General features: G+C 37.5%; 1 protein-coding gene across 1 annotated transcript; it reads left to right on the top strand.

Annotated features, from left to right (window-relative positions):
* The first annotated feature begins 7,712 nt into the window (after nucleotides 1-7,712).
* On the top strand, nucleotides 7,713-16,272 carry LOC113068905 (uncharacterized). The gene is made up of 12 exons (XM_026241835.1): nucleotides 7,713-8,090; nucleotides 9,715-9,814; nucleotides 10,115-10,171; nucleotides 10,297-10,440; nucleotides 10,582-10,668; nucleotides 10,746-10,827; nucleotides 10,928-11,064; nucleotides 11,158-11,304; nucleotides 11,384-11,485; nucleotides 11,808-11,883; nucleotides 15,183-15,259; nucleotides 15,411-16,272. Exons 1-12 carry the CDS (start codon nucleotides 8,002-8,004, stop codon nucleotides 15,480-15,482), a joined length of 1,170 nt encoding a protein of 389 aa, XP_026097620.1. The 5' UTR covers nucleotides 7,713-8,001; the 3' UTR covers nucleotides 15,483-16,272.
* Nucleotides 16,273-22,076: the final 5,804 nt, after the last annotated feature.

The raw sequence follows: 22,076 nt of genomic DNA on the forward strand, positions 1-22,076 counted from the left end.
GGAAATCAACCAATAGGGCCAGCAAATATTCTGAAACTCAAGCTAAATGTCCCGTCCCTTCCACCGTCATCCTCTCTTTCTCTGCTTTGACCAATACCAACCCACTTCAGCAGACTGTGGAGTTACCAATGAAAGCACCTTCACATAGTTCCCAGAAGCTGCTGATATCCAAAGCTCAAGAGACACATCAGCCTCAACCATTTCAGTCCAAACCCCTGCGTTCTCATGTTGAGCTTCAGCAAGTGCACCTGGCAACATCTTGCAGTGATATACAACCTCAACATACTTCCACAACCAGTAAGAATTGCTATCAGGTCATTGTCTACACCAGCCCGGAGCAAAGGCTTAAACTCCACACAAAGACTTGGAGCTCAAGGCTGCCAGACAGACAAAATGGACCACATGAGCTGCAACCTAAAAACATCCAAGATTCATTTGGCTGAGCCATACTCCATCCACACTGTGGGCACAGTAATGAAAGAGAACAAAGAAAAGGAACAGGAAGATGATGGATGATTGATGACAAATATAGTCCAATTGTTATTATAAGGGCTTTTTCTGCTTCTGCTTATGACTAATGTTGTTCCTCATCAACAGAAGCATAATTTCCATTCAAATGGATGCTCCTTCAAAGTTAACATTTTATTCATTTTAGGTTTAACATGACTTTCAAAAAAAAAAAAAAAGTTTATGTTTATTAGTAAAAAAAAATTTAAAATGTTTTATATATATATATATATATATATATATATATATATATATATATATTATTTGCATGTCACCCTCTTGTATATCTTAATAACGTCCAATTGATTCACAACTTTTTCATCCATTGTGTACTCATGTTGATCAAAACTTTACCAAATGAGTTTAGCTTTGTTTCTTACAAAGGATGCATTTTTCTTTAAACAAACAGTCACTAATATTGTGTAAAATACTATGTATATAATGTGTGTGGGTGGTTGTGTGTGTGTGAGTGTAGTGCCTTGTAAAAGTATTCATATACTTTAATTTTTTTTCCAGATTTGTTTATGTTGCTAGCTCATGTTAAACTGCTTTTTTTCCAAAAAAAAAAAAAGAAAGGATTTAGTAGTTAGCTGAAGCACTCTTTTTAGGTATGAGGCAACAAGCTTTGCACATCAGCATTTGCCAGTTATTTGTCATTCTTCTCTTCACCTCTTCACCTCTCAAGCTCTGTCAGGTCGGATGGGGGCAGATGCAAATTTTCAGGTTTCTCCAGAAATATTTGAATTGGGTTCAGTCCCAGGCTGTGGCTGGGCCAAACAAGGACATTCACAGAGTTGTTTATAAGCCACTCTTGCTATGTGCTTAGGGTCATTGTCCTGTTACAAGGTGAACCTTCTACCCAGTCTGAGGTTCTGAATGCTCTGGACCAGGTTTTCATTAAGGCTATCTAGATATTTTGGTGCCCAGAGCTTTTCTTCTACTTAGATGAGTCTCTCAGTCCATGCCGCCGAAAAACAGCCCAACAACATGAGGCTGCTACCAGCACACTTTACTCTTGGAATGGTATTCTGCAAGTGATGAGCAGTGCCTGGTTTCCTTCTAACATAATGCTTAGAATTAGGTTAATGCTTAGGTTCATCAGACCAGAGAATCTTGTTTCTCACAGTCACAGGTTCCTTTAGGTGCATTTTTGCAAATGCCAAGTGTGTTTTTATGTATCTTCACTGAGGAGAGCATTGAGTCTTGACCCTTGCCACACGGCCATCAATACTGGATCAGCGGAGAATTTGAGTGATGTTTGTCCTTCTGTAGGTTTCTCCTATCTCCACATATGATCATGGAGCTCAACTAGAGTGACTATCAGGTTCTTGGTCACCACACTAACCAAAGCCCTTCTCCATCAGTTGCTCAGTTTGGCTTGGAGGCCAGCTCTAGGAAGAGTCCTGGTTGTTTCAAACTTCTTCAATTAAGGGTAATGGAGACTACATGCTTTTTTGATTATTTGATCATTTTTTTTAAGTTTCCATAATATTTAGATTGGTGTTCATTAATTTTTTTATATTTTGTATGGCATTTAATTGCATTTGTGTTATGTTAATCAAGGTTTTTTTATTTTGACGGTCATTGGCGTGAGCGAGTACACGCCAAACATTTCAGTATGGAAGGAGACCCAGACGCACAGGGTCGTGGTATTAAAGATTTACTTTTTGCAAGAAATTAAAAGGATTTTGCTCCTGGGTTAAATGGACAAAAAGGTATAATTAGACTTCTTGTTACCTGTTATGATTCTGAATCAGAATGAGCTTTATTGCTAGTTTATTAGGGGTGTAACGGTATGCAAAAATCACGGTTCGGTAAGTACCTTGGTTTTAAAGTCACGGTTCGGTTCATTTTCGGTACAGTAAGGGAAAGAAATGCAAACATTAAACTGCAGGTTGTTTATTACTATAAACCTTTTTAACAATTTGTTTACACTTTTTTTATACTTTTTAATAAAATATCTATAAAATAAAAAAAGAATAAGAAATAAAATACTGCTGCAAAGTTCTCCACTAAATAAAATACTCTCAGTCTCAAACCAATATCATATAATAAAATATAAATAAATGACTATGATTACAGTACAGCATTACCAATCCCAGTTTGTAGGCCTGCTCATATTTAAAAAATATATATAACTTTTCCAAAGTGTAAAGTGCAGCATCAACAGTTTCAGAGTTTTTAGACCTGCTCAGATTTCGTTATTGAGTTGGAACGATCGGAATTAAGAGCAAAGGTCTGTTTAAATGCCGACGGGAGCTGCGTTTGAATTACAATCGTTTTTTTCCAAGTTGTAGTGATGTTCACACTCGCGTGATGCCTTTTGAAAACCTTAGGCCGGTGACACACTGGCATATTCCACCTGTCAAACATAGTCTATTTTGCCGTCAATTCTGTTGACGTTGTCCTTTATTTATGCTCAACATGAAGTATAGATATTGTTGTCGTGAAGACAAGATCCTGGTCTGTCGGCGGTCTCCCTCTATGTCACCTACAGTAGCGCCAGCACCGCGTCAGGCACGATTCTGGTGTGTAAAAGACACAGAAAACGCGAAGCAGCCGTCACGCAACTGGCACGCAGCAGAAATGCCACGCTCACGCCATGCAGCCAGTGTGTCACCGGCCTTAGAATCAGCTGCAGGGTGGGTTTGCGCTGAACGCGGAGACTTCCGCCACTTAATATGTTCGTTTGGAAAACACAAAAATGAACCTATGTTCCGCACACAAAATATTGCATTCGGTACACACGTGCAATGTACCGAAAGCCCTGTACAGAAACGATCAGGTACGAATACATGTACTGTTACACCCCTACAGTTTAAACATACAAGGAATTTGTTTTCATTACAGAAGCTTCTGCATTGCAACCGAATGACTGCAACAGAACAAAAACACATATAAAAAATAAAATAAGTAATAACAATATACAAATTGACAAATGTATGTGCAGGTATATAACAATAGACAGTTTTGTATGTACAGGTATATTATGTGCAAATTTGAAATGTAGACTCATTCCCAATTCTACCCCAACCCCTTTCCCCTACCCCTCAGTTTTGCGCTTTCACATAGTCTCGCATAGCCAGACCTTCAGACTGATGGCTGAAGGTCTGGAATCTATTGCAGCTTTCATCGGCCAAGGCTTTGAAGCTGTTTGACCAAGATGTCAAACAACCAATCACAGTTTGTTTTGTTCAGCATCATGTTTCGGGGCATGGAAATGTAGCCACTTTTTTTTGTCCCATATGCATCAGACATTTAGCCAAAGGTCCATGAGCATGATGTCTGAGGTTGAGACTAGCATTCATGTGAAAGGGTAGGGGTGTCTCGATTCTTTTTTAGTTGGAGGGGTAGGGGTAGGGGAAGGCCCAGACAGCCCTTCAAATGAAGATTTTTCAGGACCACACTTCAAACGAAGCGGTATGAATTATCTCGGCAACATGGCTGCCAGAGCAAACAAAAAGACACGCAAATGTAAGCTTTTTTGCCATTAATAAAGATTTTAACAAAGAGTTATCATTTCTTTTATGTTACATTCAACCGTGAGTTCATATTAACGGTCATTTTACTCCAAGAAGAGTCCAGACTATCCTTTGTAGTCAGATTTGTTAGCTGAGCTGAAGCAGACTCAGCTGGTGGAAGTACAACCTCTGCTGGGCCTTTTTAACAGTGGTCTATGTGTATGTCCCACTTCAGGTCCTGAGAGATAGTGGTGCCCACGAACCTGAATGACTCCACTGCAGTCACAGTGCTGTCGATGATGGTGAGTGAGGGGAGTGCAGGGCGGGTTTCTCCTGAAGTCCATGGTCATCTCCAGTGTTTTGAGTGTGTTAATCTCCAGATTGTTCAGACTCTACCAGACAGCCAGCCAGCTTCTTAACCTCCTGTCTGTAGGCAGATTCGCCACCTTCTTGAATTAGGCAGATGAGTGTGGTGTCGTCTGCAAACTTTAGGAGCTTGACAGAGGGGTCTTTAGATGTGCAGTTGTTGGGGTAGAGGGAGAAGAGCAGTGGGGGGAGAAAACAACCCCGAGGAGCTCCAGTGCTGATTATACGGGTGGTGGATTTTTTCCCAGCCTCACTAGCTGCTGCCTGTCTGTCAGGAAGATTGTGATCCACTGACAGATGAAAGTGGGCATGGAGAGCTGAGTTAGTTTGGGCAGGAGGAGTGTTGGGATGGTGGCATTGAAAGCCGAGTTGAAATCCACAAACAGGATCCTCACATAAGACCCTGGTCTGTCTAGATGTTGCAGAACATAATGCAGTCCATTGTTGGCAAATTGAAGAGGCTCCAGCAAGGGTCCAGTAATGTCCTTCAGGTGGGTCAGCACCAGTTTTTCAAATGACTTGGTATGACTCAAATGAAATGGTATTTTTGGATTTCTTTGGGATGGGGAAGATGGTGGACTGTTTGAAGCATAAAGAGACTTCGCACAGCTCCAGTGATCTGTTAAAGATCTGTGTGAAGATGGGGGTCAGCTGTCAGCACAGGATTTCAGACAGACTGGTGTAACGCCCATCCTGTTCAAAATTGCGACAAGACGTCATACTTAATAATATAGAATGTAGTTCTTAATATGGTGTAATATCTAATTTGTATTCCCTACCACTAGTTAAGTCAAGTCACCTTTGTTTATATAGCGCTTTAAACAAAACAGATTGTGTCAAAACAACTGAACAACATTCATTAGGAAAACAGTGAATCTATAATGTAAAATGACAATTACAGTCAGTTCATCATTGAATTCTGTGATGTCATCATGCAGCTCAGTTCAGTTTAAATAGTATCTGTGCAATCATTTGCAATCAAGTCAACGATATTGCGGTAAATTAAGTGACCCCAACTAAGCAAGCCAGAGGAGACAATGGCAAGGAATAAAAACTCTATTGGTGCCAGAATGGAGACAAAACCTTAGAAACCAGGCTCAGTCATGGGGCCAGTTCTCCTCTGACCAGATGAAACTAGCAGTTCAATACAGTGATCTTATGTGACCAGCATGCAAATAAAGTGTTGGAATCACCAGTTGAAGAGTCTTTCCTTTTATTATGCCAGGGAGCTACAGAAAGAGCTTGCCATCGTCGATCCGTGGTGCTGCTTCAAGGGACGTATAGTTGATAAAAGAACTTTAATGTCAGCGCGCTTGTCAGGGATAGTGTGATTGCTCTCTATACAGACTAAAATTAAAGCAAATTCTTAATGGATGGATACAGGTATACAGGCAGCATATGGACTGAACTAATGGACTACTCAAAGAAAGAGAACCATTCCAAATTGTTTGGTGGATCGCCAAAGAGAAAGAAATGAAACTGATTTCTGGTATATCATGTGTGATTTAAAGGCAATGTACATTTCTGCGTATGCAGTTCACCTGCTTATGGACTGAAATATATCACATGAATCAGTGTCACTCTTAAGAGTTAATGCTTCAGTGTATGTAGTTAAAGTGAATCTGTTGAACGTATGTTGTCAGATTAATCTGATGAATGTGAATAGTGTTGTGTATTTTGGTGAATTGCAAATTCAAAATCAGACGTAGTTTCAAAGTAGTAAAATAGGAACGTCGATAGCACACAGATAGAAACTCAAAGTGAAAATACACACAAAACATGCACCTGTTCCTACTAAACAGTCGTGCTGCTTAGGGCCCTATCTTGCACCCAGCGCAATTGACTTTGTACACCGACGCATGTGTCATTCCTATTTTGCACCCGCGCAAAGCGCGCTTTTCCCTCCACAGAAGCACGTCGCTAAACTAGTGAATGAACTTGCGCTCCCTGGGCGGTTCAGCGCAAAAAAGGAGGCGTGTTCCGGCGCAAACGATCCCTGGTGCTATTTTGTTGTTCCATTAAACAATTGCGCCACTGACCAGAAAAAACCTAGTCTAAAGTCAGTGGCGCGTTGCGCGTTGTTCATTATGCTATTTTAAGGGCGCATGCTTGGCCATAATGTATAGCGTGCACAACGCGCATACACTTTGCTCATGTAATCTACACAGATGCAACAGTTATTTTTGCAAATCATAAATTGTTACACTAAAAAAATATTAACACATGAGATGACGGAATCATTGTGGTGTGCCACGAAGATGTGAAAAAAATAGGCATAAAACTAGCTCACAAATTATTCAGGCTAATTATTCTCCCATCCCCATACAACACAACTTCTCTGCCTTTCACTGCTCTTACAAGAACATCAGTCTCCTCGGCTGTGAACCGCTCCTGGCGTGCGCCTGGTAAATACGCCATAATAATAGCAATCCATAATGGAACTTGCGCACCTGCTTTTAAAGGGAATGTTGGACGACGCTCTGATTGGTTTATTTCACGTTACGCCCAAACCACACCTATGAATAATGAAGCTACTTCAGACCAACCCATTTTAGATTTGCGCCGGGCGCAAGAGCCATTTATCCCGCCGGGAAAATAGCAACAGCGCCGAGACCCACCCACAAAGTTACTTGCGCTTCGCGCTTTGACACTTGCGTTTCAGATCGTTAAAATAGGGCCCTTAATATTTTATGTAAACCGTGGGACTATGGTTTATTTTTTATTTATTTTCTTTCAGGAATCTCTGATGAATACTCTCCTCAAACGAACTTTTACACATGACACATTAACATTTATTTTGAAATATAACTTTTTGTAGCATTGGTCAGTTTAATAACCTTGTTTATAAAGGTATTTCATAAAAAATTCAAATAAAAAGTTATTTTTGGGGGGGCGGGGTACATTATGTCTTACCTCATAACTGATAATCATATATGATGCTTCTGCTCTTCACCATCAATTGTTTTTTCACCAGTTTACCATAACTTCTTCAAAGAAGTGATTTAATGTTCTCTTTGAGTGAAGTTCAGACAATCACTTGGGTTTTTTGTGTGTTGTGCTGCAACCACAGGACACTCCTTCTTCCTCCATCTGTGGCACATGCGACAAAACAAACACCATGCAGATTAGACCTCTATACTCTCTAACATGCTCCATACCAGTAAACACACATTGTCTCCAAACTCACCTGTGGATTTTTTTATTGTTGTGACTATTTTTTGCCTACTCTTGTGTGTTGACTTCATTAGACATAATCATCTTAAGTGGGATTTGCTTTATTGATTCTGCTTTCATCACCTATGTGTAAAATCAAAGCCGAAAGCAAAACATTCAGTGCTTTCAAGTTCCCTCGCAGATGAAACTGAGTGAAGTGAGGAAGTTGTGTTGGCTGCTGCTGCGTCACCACTAATACCAACAGGAAGGAATCGTGCAGTATTTATGTGTAACTGCTGGGCTCGAAAGTTTCATACAACTCTCTTGCTCCTCTTCATTCACTCGACTCTGTCGGCTTCAATCCAGTGTCTTTTCCAATGTCGGGCTTCTGTGCAACTCATTCTTGAACCCTGCTTATCGGGGTGTGGGGTGTGTGGGGGTAACCAGATGGCCCTCAGTGTGTAGTTTAGAGGAGACGTGTTTGTGGAAAGGAGAGGTAAGGTGTAGACAAGCTATGGGATGCTGCAGTGTGACCCAGAGGCATACAGGGACTGATGAAGTGGGCCCAGAAGAGATCGAACTCCTGGAAATCGACAATGCAGGGTAAGAGTTTCTTTGCAAATGCAGTTTAGTTGGAACCATGCTCTTGGGCAGGCAGAATATACTTAGCAGAACTTCCTTCTTTCAGAGAGTTAGGTAATGTTAAATAACATTTTGAAAACCACAAGAGATTTTAAAAGAAATGAGTAGGATAGTTGTTCATAATCATGTGTGTGTTAAAACAGAAGTGGCTATCCATTAGCATTGTCAATTTTTGTTGGGTTTATTTTTTAGTGTATTTTAAGACTAATGGTGTTTAAAGTGAGAAAACATGTGACGGTTTCGGTTTCAACCAAGTTATTTCTAGAAAATGACACCTTTTTCAGCATAAACTCTTCTGCTTCAATTTCATCCATCTGAAATGTATCTGATGTTAAACATCTGTGTGAACTGTGTGAAACATCTTGAGCTTCTTGTGTAAGTCTGAGTTGTTTTATACCCCTCACAATAGTGGTGTTTACCATGGATGGGCAGCAGACTTGCAGCTTGAGATATCATTAGACCCTCTAACACACCAAATGAGGCAGAACTAATGCAACTAGTATAGCTAATTAAAGGAGCCAAGTGTGTTTGAGCAGTCTGGTGTCTTACTCTGGGCTGGAAGCCTCAATCCTCTCATTAGGTAACTATGTAGGGATTAGAGTGGGAGTTAATCAGAGCTCATAAGCTTTATGTGGCCAAACTAGCAGAAAAAATACAGGGATCAGACAACGGCCTATCTGTGGAAATAAAGTTTGTTAATATGCATTGGGGTGAAAACATTGCACTTATTTAAGTGGGCAGTGGTCTTGCAATATAGCTGTTGAAGTGTTTCGTGGGTGTATTTTATAGAGTCGAGCACATTAAGGGTCAGATGGCGGGTGTCTGCTTGTCATTCACCACCAACAGTAAACTGCTTATGTCTGGGCACTTCCCCAGCAAGCAGCGTGGGTAAAAGCAGTGGGAACAGAGGGTCTGGGAATGAAATAAGCAGCATTTAGGGAACAAGCCTCATAAAATATTTGTCAAAGTGCACTTTTTAATAACTGCAATGGCTTCATGCTGACTATAGGGGTGATAATTTGTTATATGTGGTATCCAGACTATATTGGGATTACCTTCATGTTTTTTTGTTTGTTTTTTTACTAATGGAAAACTAAACTCATGCTAAAATATAGATTACTAAGGCTGTCACATAAAGGAGATTTTTTTCACATGATCTGAACCTTAAAAATCAACAATATATATATATATATATATATATATATATATATATATATATATATATATATATATATATATATATATATATATTACATTTTACCACATGAAGCTAATATATACAACTATTTAATAATTTATAATGAAATAAAGTAAAAATTAAATAAATCATTGTTCCTTGTAACTTCAATGTTAAAAAAAAATCAAACCAAACCTAAAGCATGCTTAACCTTAAAGTTAATTAAGATTCACTTGCAAAACAACCAAACATGATTCTTGCATGGAACAGCCATGACCAAAATTCTGTCCCAATAAATCTATCACACAGTGCAGATTGCACAACAATTTGCATTCCATTTTTTTAATCCTCATCTGTTATGCTGCAAGATAAAGTGATTTGACAGTGTTTATCCATCTGCTGTTTCAGAATTTGGAGTCTTGCTGAAAGCAGGCTCCAATTTTATACAAGGAATGGCACAGAAGAAGGTCCTCATCGCTGTCCTTCTGTGAAGCACCCAAAGCAGGAGGTAAGCCAGTAAACAGGAAGTAACAAAGGGTGTAGCTATGTTTCCACAAAAGACATTAACACAGACAAATAGAAAACAAAGCAAAGTACACAGTGGCCACAAAAGAAAAAATAATTGACACTGAAAAATCAAAATATCAAAAACCGACTGGCATTAGCTTGAAAGAAAATATCATCGTTGGTGTAAAGATGCCACTTGATTTTAGATTTTGTTTAATGAAGTAACATTGTGGGATGTTTAGCTTAAGTGCATTAAAGTATCAAAATAAAAAAGTAATGGGTTTATCTGCATCTGTGTAAGGACCCAGATCCTGTCTCTGTTACTGTGAAGGACACAACAAAACACAACAACTCACAAGTATGTCTTTATCAGTTTAAAAAATGAACTAATAATGATAAATACAATGATCTTCTGTGCATTTATCAACATTACATGCTCTTCATATAACAAAGTCAAGTGATATTTGTATTTCTGTTTGTCAGCTGGTGCTTTGGAGCTTGAAGAAAAAGGAGCTCCATCATAGGCTATACACTCAGCCTATCAGAGAATGGGAAGGACAGGCACCACACACCTACGGAGACATTATCCATTCATCTTCAGTGTATTTACACACTGGAGACACAAAGGTAACAATTCAACAATTATACTACACCATACATGTGCAAATCTGCCACTGACTTTTGAAAAAGATTTTACTCAATGTTTGGTGCCAAATTAATACTTTTAATGTGCATGTCCATCTTAATGCATATTATTTTTATTTGCAGACTATGAATGAAAGATATCTGGTTTTATTTTCCTTCCATTTGTTAATCCTCGATTTGGACAGCTCTAATAAAGATTTTATTTATGAGGTAAGATTCTTATAAGTATTATCAAATATTTAATGGCATGAGCTATACTCTAAACTGACATCTGTGTTTTGTCGCAGGGCATTCTTCCTCTCTCAGCCATTCAGGTGCATCTGATCTCACAGCAGGACACCAGTTCTCCACATATGTTTGAGATTAGCGGTAAGAGCAAAATAAATCACTTAATTAAACCTGAATATGAAAATTTGGAGGTCACTTAATATTTGGATTATAGTACACCTGTATTTGTGATATACTCTAGGGCCTATGGTGGACTCAAAGATCTTCGTTTGTGCTACTGCTGCTGAAACAAAAGCCTGGATGGAGAACATCGAGGACAGGAGATGCAAATCCCTAAAGCAACAGCTGAGCCCATCACATAGTGCTCTCTCATACCTGGTAGATCTTATTTAATACAGAAATATATATATCCTATATAGGATCTAACTCATTAAAAAAAATTGCTTCTACAATTTATTTTGACTGTTACAGGTGCCATGTAATGAAAACTGGAAGAGGGAGGAGCTTAAAAGGTACTTACTGCGGTCTCCCATCTTGCAATGGGAGGGGACGCCCATTCAGCACATGGGCTATCCCAGATACCTTTCACTGGTGCACATCAGCAACGTATATACACAGGTAAGATTACAGAGTAGAAATAGATTGTGGTGTCCATGCAATTCAGCATGGCACTAAATTGACCTCTTTCAAACAACAGGACCGGCGTTTGCACGGGCCTCAGGATCGTTTGCTTGTGCTCTTCCCATGTGACCTCCTCATTCTGTCTCTGGACTGTCATCGTGTACGTGTGAAATATGAAGTAAGCTAATTTTGCTGACTAAACAATAAGCTCTACAGAATACTGCATTATCAGCAGCCATTGAAATGTATTTGGCAGCCTCAGTTGGTGAACCCTATTTGATTGAAAAATAAACGTAGTTAAAAAGTCAAAAAAGTGCTGACAGTGGAGTTTAAACATGCTGTTCCTTTAAAAATAGAGTGGGTAACTTTCCTTTATCACGTACATCTATATTGAAAGACCTTCTGACCAGAATCATGATCATTTGACCTCCATTTAAGTGACAATAAACTGTTTATACAACATCAAAGCACTTACTGAGTTTTATTGTTTTATACTAAAGGGCCGTCTGCCACTGAAGAGTATTAAAGCAATGGAAAGATCTGCATTACCTGGCAGATTGGAGTTTGAACTCACAGGTACAGTATATATGTTTCTGAACAGCTATATTTTTGCAAAACTACCCTTGTTAAAAGAAGTGTGCTTAATTGTATTTAATCAGCACTTGTAGTGTACGTAAAATCTATATTTTTAAGTATATATATAAAAAAATACATTAAGATAATCCAATTCTGTAAAACACAGTGCACTTTGAAATAGTCAAACGAAATGTTTAACATTAAAACATGTTTTAAATCAAGTTGTAATCTTGTTGAGCTTTAAAGAAGTTTGATGTGTTGCCTGACATACTAAAGCATTCGAATATGTTTTGCAAAAATTTGCTATTTCAGTTACTCTACTTAAAAATTTCAAGTTAAATTCAATGTGTTACTTACATGTTTGTTACATTTACTAGCAAATTCTGAGTGAAATATTGTTTTAACACCAAAAAAAAAAAAAAAAAAAAAAAACACTCTTAAGTTCAGATAATTGCAATTTACTTGCTGTTACGTGACTTAAAACGTTATGGAGCTTGAACTTAGTATATTAAAATTTGTATATAATTTCTGTATCACTGCATAATAAACACTCTTTTTAAAAGTATGCTACCTCTTTTTCACAAGGAAACACTTGGACATAACTGTAATTTGTATATAAATTAATATGTATAAAACCAAATGAAAAATATAGCTGCAAGCAGCAATTACAGGTCCAAAAACTCCAGTGGCAAAATTAGGAGTTAAGCATGGCATGGAGCAACAAACCACATGTAACAAGTAATAAAAGCAATTTTAGGATGATTGTAATTGAAATGGCTGAAAAATCATAAATTCAACCTCTAGTAATATGATTTAATGGCTTATCACTTTTGACCAATAGGTGGCGCTGTAATCAAATCATCTCAGTCTGTTCTGTGTGATGTGACAATGGCAGACAAAGTTTATTGTCATTATGTCAAAGCTTCACAAAGATATAGTCTCAGACTCATTTTGGCACCATATCTAAAATTTCTAACGGTGCTGTACAAAAACGGTTTTGTCAATCGACACGAAATGCATAACTTTTTCTCAGCACAGTCTGGAGATGACCTGACTCGATTTTGGTGAAAATTGGACCAACAATTTAGAAAAGGAGGAGTTAGAAAAAGTAGGATTTTAACATGAATCAAAATGGTGGACAGGGAGTTCAGATTTCCTCTGCGAAAATTGGTATGTTGTCAGCACAGCCCAAGGAATATTTTGAGACTAGTTTCATTTCAGTAGCCTAATGCAATCAAAAGTTATTAGTATTTTTGGAAATTTCATAATAAAAGGTTAACGAATGATTTATTACTCTTGGCCAATAGGTGACACTGTTACCAAATTGATGTGCCACGGTCAGCGTGAAGTGGCAATGCCACATACAAAGTTTGGTGTAAATATGTCCAACCTTTGCAGAGATACAGCCTCAGATGCAGTTTGGCATCTTCCCAGCAAATTCGTTCATGCACTAAACGAAAAACGTCTCGTGTATCAACACGGAATCCATACATTTTTGCCAGCTTGGTCTGAAGATGATCCAAGACAAAATTGGAGAAAATCAGATCAACGATCTAAGAGAAGTTTGAAAAAGTATGTTGTCACCATGAATCAAAATGGTGGACAGGAAGTTTAGCCAATATTGGTAAAATTGGTGTCGGTGTTCTCATCATGATCCAAGGAATCTATCAACATCAGTCTGATGACAATAGGTTAATGTAAGAAAAAGTGTCCCCAAACTTTTTGAGTACCATGAGGGTATTTTGTAATTAGTTTTTTAACGATACGCTAATGCATCCATAAAATACAGCATGTTAGAACATCATTCAAAATGGCCGACACCCAAATTTGTTGATATTGGAAAACGGGGTATCATTAGATTCTGCATGATACACCAAATCTAAAGAGACCAGTTGTGATTTTTGGCCAAAGCATTCAGAAGTTATGAGCAAAAATATGATTTTTTTACATCTCCTGACCACTAGGAAGCACAGCGCCGAAACATTGCAGGTAGTCTCAGTTCATGCTTGATATAACACACACCAAGTTTGGTCTCAATAGGCCAAACCGTTGCAGAGATATAGCCTAACGTCCACTTTTGCATGCTTTTCGTGGAATTCATTCATGTGCTATTCGAAAGCGGTATGACTAATCAACTTGAATTCCATAACTTTTTCCCAACGTGGTCTGAAGATGATCTGGTTAAATTTTTGTGACAATCGGTTCAATGGCCTAGGATGAGTTCGAAAAAGTAGTTTTTATGAACAATTGAAAATAGCGAAAAAAATAATCTTTATCTTTTTTAATTTTGGTGTCTTTTCGACTCGGCATGAGTCAAGCAATCAGAGGAAAAAAATCTTGATCTTAATTTTGTCGTTTACGGTTCAGTTATTAGCATAAAAATTGTGAAAGTTTAGACGTGGTGGCACTAGAGAGTTTGAGATAGAGACTCCAAATTTGCTATGGTAACTTTTCCCACTGCCCTCTATCAGTGTGCCAAATTTCACAACTTTCTGGCAAAGAGGTTCTATGGGCTGCCATAGACTTGCGGCAAAAGAAAAAATCACCTTCGGTGCTTGGACTCTAATGAATGGAGCCAGTATTTCTAACCACAGACCTTCGTAGGGGGACAGAAAAATATTCCCTTCTGTTTTGACCAGCACATTTAGCTATAGATCGTCACTTTGTGGTAACGTTTTAACCACGTGCTGCACTTCAGTGGTGGATGTGGTAATGGTCTCTACTTTTGCACTTACCTGTGCTATTATTTTCTGCCATATGAGTCATTTCACTATTAATTATCATGAGAACCAAGAAATTACTATTGCGTAACACCAAACCAATGGGCTTACTCATTAGTTTTGCTACCTCAATAGTATGCTGAGGTATTTTAGGATGTACTATATTATGATGTATTGATCTTTTATATACCCCAAGAAAGCCAAATTTAGATACATTTCATGTTTTGAGATAAGAGTCACAAATCAAGTGATCTTTGGTAGTCATACAGAAGCTTGTGACTCAGCTTCAGAATAGAGTCATGTGATGATAGGAATGTAAATGACCTCTCAGACTGGATTCTCTGTACGTTCCTCTTATCACTTGAATTTTGTTGGAATGGTTAAAGAGTCAATTAATTTGAAATGGCACCAAGTTATAGTAAATTACCTTTAAAGACACTTTTTTATATAAAAAATATGCTAATTATGATTTATATCGCTTCATAGCTTTTGTGCACCATGCTGTACCAACTTTCAACATCAAGTGTGTTTTCTAAACTGTTGTAATCTTCAAGCTGATTAAAATGATGTGTTTTCCAGGTGAACTGATGGAGCCTCTGCTTGTCTCCTGTACTTACCCTGAGGACTATCAAAGCTGGATCTTCCAGTTACAACAGGCAAGACTTCAGTCGTTGTATTTTAGCTAATGATCATTACAGCGAAACAAATAACTTAAGTGTTTGCCACAGATTAAAGGACATAAATGGGCCTACATCCTAATTATTACTGATACAATACATTTAAAATATTTTTTTCCATCTCCCACAGCCTGATAAAGTGGGAGATTCATTGCCACATCACACCCCTCCACCTCTGATACCGAAGAAGCGCAGAAGCTGAGGATACGGATGGAAATTAAAATGGCTGTGAACTATTGTGCCCAATGAAAGCTGCTGATGACGAATGAACATTTTACTGTTGCATTTTACTCCTAAGAAACAAATCTCTTCACTGCTTGTGAAGAAGTATCTTCAATAGCTAGGAAACTTTAAAACAGGTTTAGACAGTAATAAAGTCTGCTAAAAATCTGTTTTGAAGTGGGGAGTATAAATGTAAAAAATGAATATAAATGTTTAAAAGTGATGTTATAAATGGTTTTAATTAGTAATTAATTCCAGGGTCTCATATCTCTGAGCTGTCTTCTTTTTTTCTTCAAAGACATCAAACAATCTTTGAATGATTCATGAGTAATTGGTAATGACTTAGTTTTAGACAATTGGACAGAACAGATAGAGAGGGTAACTAATCCTTTAATTCACTAGTTTCTCATGCTCTCTGTCACCCCTTTTCTTTATTTAGCCTATGGGTTTGCCTCTTATTTTCAGGACAGTAGAAGGCAGGCATTTAACAAAGTTCACATGAATGGCTACTTTAAAATGTTGATCCTGACAATAGGCTATGTATGAATTCGCCCCATACACATAATATCGTGCACAATTTATGGAAACAGAGATTTTTATTGGTATTGGAAACGATAACGCTCACAATCTAGAGCACTGTAGGGTATTAAACCCCATAATGCACCGCAAGAACGAGTATGTTCTCTTCACTTAGTGTGAGATCACGCCTAATAAATTCCCGCGTCTTTCCAGGAGATGGCGTCCGTCCATCACAGCGAAATCATACAGGTGTGTGTGTCTTTCAATTAATTGTTAAATCGTTTACACGGTTTATACAAGCTAGTTTCCATGACATTTATAGATCGTTTTGTTTCTACAGTTGCACTATGTGAACTACTGGTGGACTAATAAGGAATATGCAAAGTCTTGCAGCCTCCCCTTATGAAAATTAACCATATTACAAAACACACACACACACACACCACAAATTAACCTTAGTTTTGTGCTTAGTTTTCGTAGGGTATCATAGTATGATGAAAAAAAAGTTCAACAGAATGGGTTATCAACCCTACGATATTCCTCGTCAAGCCAAGTGAGTGTTGTTACCATAGACTGCCCGGGGACGCTTTCTGTGTATTTGCATGTTACTGTCAGCGGAGGGCAGTGGTGTTGAGTACAGTATGTACCACAGTCTATCATGGTATGTACAATCAGAAAAGAAAGAGCACAAAATCCCCTATTCATTAAAATGGCCTCATACCACATGACATGCATGGCAGCAGGGTACAATAGGTATGTAAATCATTGCGTGTGTTCTGCTTTTTAACGATTCTGTATTGTTCTGGCATCTTGTGGTGTTCGATTTAATGGAACAGTATAAGAAGATAAGGAAACAAAACATACCTGCATTTAGCAATTAGATAGCCACAATGAACCCTTATTTTGTCTATAAGCTAACATGGCACTCAGAGAGATGCAGAGTCAACAACAGCATAGGTACATCTTCAGCGTCACCCCAGGCAGGACTTAAACTTTTAACCTTCTGACTACTAGCCAAAATATGTACCAGCTCCAGACACTGCTGTGGTGTGTTGCCAACTGCTGTTGTAATTCAAAAAGACAGATTCAAATAGAATTAAAAATGGTGAACATGCAATATGCCAGAAATATGGTTATCATGCAAATAATCCAAAGGCTGCAGAGTTATGAATTTGGGCCTTTTACGATCAGCTCTAAAGCAGATATCCTAAGGACAGAGTAGCATTGCAAATTATGAAATTTCATTTCAATACACTAACCCATTGAGAAGATTCCACCTTATTTCCCTTTAGCCACTGGCCCTGGTATAGTGTTATATCCAAAAATGCCCCTTAAGACTCAAAAATCCATTCAATAACTTTCATATGGTTTAGTCTGAAGATTGTCTAGTAACTTTGCTGAAGATCGGACATTGGACTCATAAGAGTAGCATTATTATTATTAGTTTTTTTTTTTTTGGGATATAGGTCATTTACATTTTCTTCTTCAGGCTAGCAGGGCAAAGTCAGCATGACATGAAAATCTATTTTCTAAATGTATCTTATTTACCTATTGTCAACCATTCACTCATATGACAGTCTTTCTGGTGAGGTTTGATGCACTTCATTTAGTCTGCTTTAACCCCGTCCATTTCTTAGACTACAAGCTCACATTAATATCTCCCTGCATCCAATCAACAGCCAATGAACCAAGTCTCGCCCTATATATTATATACAATATATTTAGCAACTGAAACAGTAGTAACATACACACACACACACACACATTGTTATAATGACATAGGTATGACACAGGTATTACAATGAGGAGGTGGTTTATGAGGACATTTTTAGTGTCCCCGTAATTCAAAACGCTTATAAATCATACAGAATTAGTTATTTTGAAAATCCAAAAATGCACAAAGTTTCCTGTGAGGGTTATGGTTTAGGTGTAGGGTTGGGGTAGGGCAATAGAAAATACAGTTTTCAGGGGCGATTCTAAGATTTTGATTTTAGGGGGGCTCAGCCCCCAATAAGGGTATGATTAAAAAATATTATTTTACTATTAGGGTAGGGTTGTATACTACTCCATTGTATTCCCTGTATTTCATATATGGGAGTAGGAGTACTGACTGAGCCATATATAACACTGTAAAAAAAACTAATACAGTTTTTTAGATGTGACCAGTCACTGGAAAATTTTGAATTGGGAATGTAGATATTTTTTTTTATTTTTATTTTTTTTACAATAAAGACTTCCTGATTCAGTATTAGGACATTCATGTTTATCCTTTGATGATACCACTGCTTTTTCTTATGAAATGTACGTGGAAATTGGCAGAAAATTAAAACAACATAAGGGTTCAATGACTGCAATGAATCTTGGGAACACAGTGGTATTGTGTGTGTGTGTGAGGCTGTCTGTTCTATTCTCACCTGACTGTTGCTCATTTGCAGACCTACTCCCACACAACAACAAAAAATGTTGTATATCCATCTACAATGAAATATAAATTATTATATTATTATTATTATTATTATTATTATTAATTTTTAGCTTTTTAGCCTTTATAATCAACAATACGGTTTGTTATACATCAAGTCAGCCCCTGAACATTTATTTCATTTCAAATCATTTAACTAACCAGCTAATATTCATTAAGAATATAGACAAAACATGTATTAATGTAATTGTCTATTGGCAATATGTTTAATCTGTTCTATATTTATTTATATTTATTAAAAATAACATCATTATCAATTTGCCACTTCTATAAATCAATTACTTAAAATTTTTTTAAAAAAAAATCACAGATCCCTTTACTCTTACTCTAATATATGTATCATGATACACTAATGATTAATTATTACTTAATACAAAATTATGTTTAATAATAGAAAACAAAATAACTCCACATGATGTTTCTCTCTCTGTGCCATTTAGTACTTTCAGACAATGATGTGTGTCGTTAATAATTTATTTTGCATGGCTGCATAATGTAATGCCGAAATACACAATAATATGTTTTCAATTTCAAAAAGTAAATTAAAATAAATCATGATCGTTTTCTAAAGTATGTTTTCATGGGTGTTAATCGCTTCATTTTTGTTGGAAGAAAAAACATCTGTCACACTGTGATAAAGGCTGAAAGTGAAAGCAGCGAAGACGTACTGGTATTGGATGCGAGAACACACACACCACACGCACACACACACGCGCACACACACACACACACACCTTGTACTCTCTGATGTTCGCTCTGCTCGGCGCCCCTGTGGATTGAAAAACGCGCTGAATCCATGCAGACTCAGATCAGGGGAGGAGCCGGAACTTGATGCAGCTTGCCACCGTCTCAAATGAGTTTTTAAAGGGGACTGAAGCGATCACTAATTAATTAATCAAATAATTTTTTAGGGGGGCTGGGCATAAGTTTAGGGGGGCTGAAGCCCCCCTAAAAAGGGCCTAGCGACGCCCGTTTGTACAGAATAAAAGCCATTACGCCTATGGAGAGTCCCCATAAATCACATATATCAACGTGTGTGTGTGTGTGTGTGTGTGTGTGTGTGTGTGTGTGTGTGTGTGTGTGTGTGTGTGTGTGTGTGTGTGTGTGTGTGTGTGTGTGTTGTTTCAGTAGTGACAAAAGAGTACACATAATAATTTTGGGGGAAATTAATAAAATCTTTGTACGGTTATGCAAATTTTAAATATTTTAGTATGTTTTAGTATTGTTTTTGAATGCTACTTAAAATTCTGCAATGTTATGTGGTGGCTACCAAAACATTAGTCACAACCAAAAATGTGCTGTGACTACCGATACATGGGATGTGTGTTTGGTTCAGTTATATATATTCAAACTAATGAATCCTTAACTTTGAAATCAGTATGATCAACTTTTTGCCTTTTACAAATAAAGATTTGATTCAAAATACGACAAATCTCATAATTTGACATATTGTTAAAATTGTAATTGTTACCGATATACCTTTTAACTTTTTACTGTGTTTCAGTATTTGTGTGTGTGTGTGTGTGTGTTTGCACGCTACTACTGTTTCAGTTGCTAAAGGGGCTAGATAGATACAGTAGCTAATAATTGTTGCAAACTTGTACTACTTTGCTACTAAAACTGTAAGTACAGTGCATTATTTAAAATCGATACTAAATGTTTCACTATTGTAAATGCCTTTAATTAGAAATGCATTCCTGGGCCTCTGCACCCTGTCTCAAATCTGTCTCTAACTGCGGCTTCTTTTCTGCAGCCTTTCACCCCTGATTTACAGCAGTTGGAAACCATTCAAGGTTCTTAGAACAGCTGTGACAAAGAAACTATTCTGTTTATCTGCTACCCAACTGCTTTATTGCCCTATGGGATATGAGGTGAGCCTGGAATAAAACTGATGTTTATGAGGCATGCTTTGTTGTAGCTGTGTGCATACGTGGCTGGGAATCATGGTTACAGTAAGGTTAACTTTACACACAAATGAAAAGCTCAGCTTTTTTTCTTTTCTCTTTTTTTTTTTTACTTTTTTTGGTATTGGTCTCATACAGACCCTTGAGACACTTTCAGCTAGAATATATGAATTTATTTATTTATTTACAAAGTCACCATAAAGGATTATATTTCAGATGTGATTTAACATGCTCATGATATCAGTACTCGACAAAGAAACTGGCCAAAAAATCTGCTTTACCAAAACAACAAATACACAAACAGGAGTATCACTGACATAAATAATGCTCATTATTTGAAAACACTTCTTGTTATTATGCCAGTACTCTACAGAAGACCAGTGGCATAAACTAATATTTATTTTGCAACAGCAACATCTTTTTAAAAAAATCCAAAATTTGGTTCCAATTTTTTAATAGTAAAAGCGAGCGTTTATCTTTACTGTGTGGCTGTTCAATGAATCTGCTAACAAGACATCGCACTTTATTTACCCCAAGTCAGAGAGAGGTCCTTATAGACTTTTAGAGTGAAATGGCTGCTATACCACCTAAAACTAACCCATTTAATTTGGATCTTGTTATTTTGCTAAACAATTTAACAGCTGACATATCCAGATTTCATCCACCCACATTGAGCCTAGGACAGCTGTATTTTGATATTGTTCATCTATAGACTGTCAGAAAGCGCAGCACACTACATGCAGTAACAACATATGCATTTCTTTGCAAGCGAGCCATAGAAAGTAACCAAAGTAATATCGCTTGAAGAGCTAGGGATACTTAAATCCTGAAGTGCAAAACTCTTAATTGATCTATCGGTAAGCCCCTCCCCTTGAACACAGAGGAGCCAATGGCAGTCGAGTATCAGATGCAGAACTCAGACATCTTTAGGTTTCAGCACCATAGAGAAACATTGGAAGATCCGAAGCTCGCATTGGTTTAATGGTGTTTATGCTACAAAAATTAGAAAACAATGTGCCTGTGGCACTTGTAACACTTATTCCAGGTATCCTGAGAGGATGGGCAACAGAATTTATTACATTTTCTAAACCCAAACAAAACAAAGCAAAAATGTCCATAAGCATTCAACAACAATCCCAATGAAGAAAAAGCTTTCATTTTCTTTTTGTCATACACTCATTAAGATACAATTTTCAGCTGCTCAAGCAGAACATTAATGTCATCTTGTACTTCAGCAAGGTATCTCTGGTTAAAACTAGCTAACGGGTAAGTTAGTGAATCCATGCTAACGTACACGTCTAAATAATAAACTATTCTCATATTATGTACAGTGTACATGAGGCTTCTCCCGCTTGCATTGTGATCTGTAAACCCTTGCTTCGAGTTATCCAGTGTCCATGGAATATTTAATTCCCAGTTGAATGGTGGTCCTTTTGTGTTTAAATTGTCCAGAAACATAATGGGACAAGGTTTTCACAATGACAGGTGTCATTGTAAGACAGTGAGCAACTCTGTTTGTTTGTCCGAGGGAGCAACAATAACTGAGGGGGTGGGGCTTACCGATAGATTGGAGGACTAGTAGCATCAGATAAGGTAGAAATCAATAATTCATTAAAATGAAAATAGATATGTAAAACAATTTTTTTAAATCATTTGTAAAATTTAATTT

The sequence above is a fragment of the Carassius auratus genome, unplaced genomic scaffold, assembly GCF_003368295.1.
Source record: "Carassius auratus strain Wakin unplaced genomic scaffold, ASM336829v1 scaf_tig00000254, whole genome shotgun sequence".
Lineage (NCBI taxonomy): Eukaryota > Metazoa > Chordata > Actinopteri > Cypriniformes > Cyprinidae > Carassius > Carassius auratus.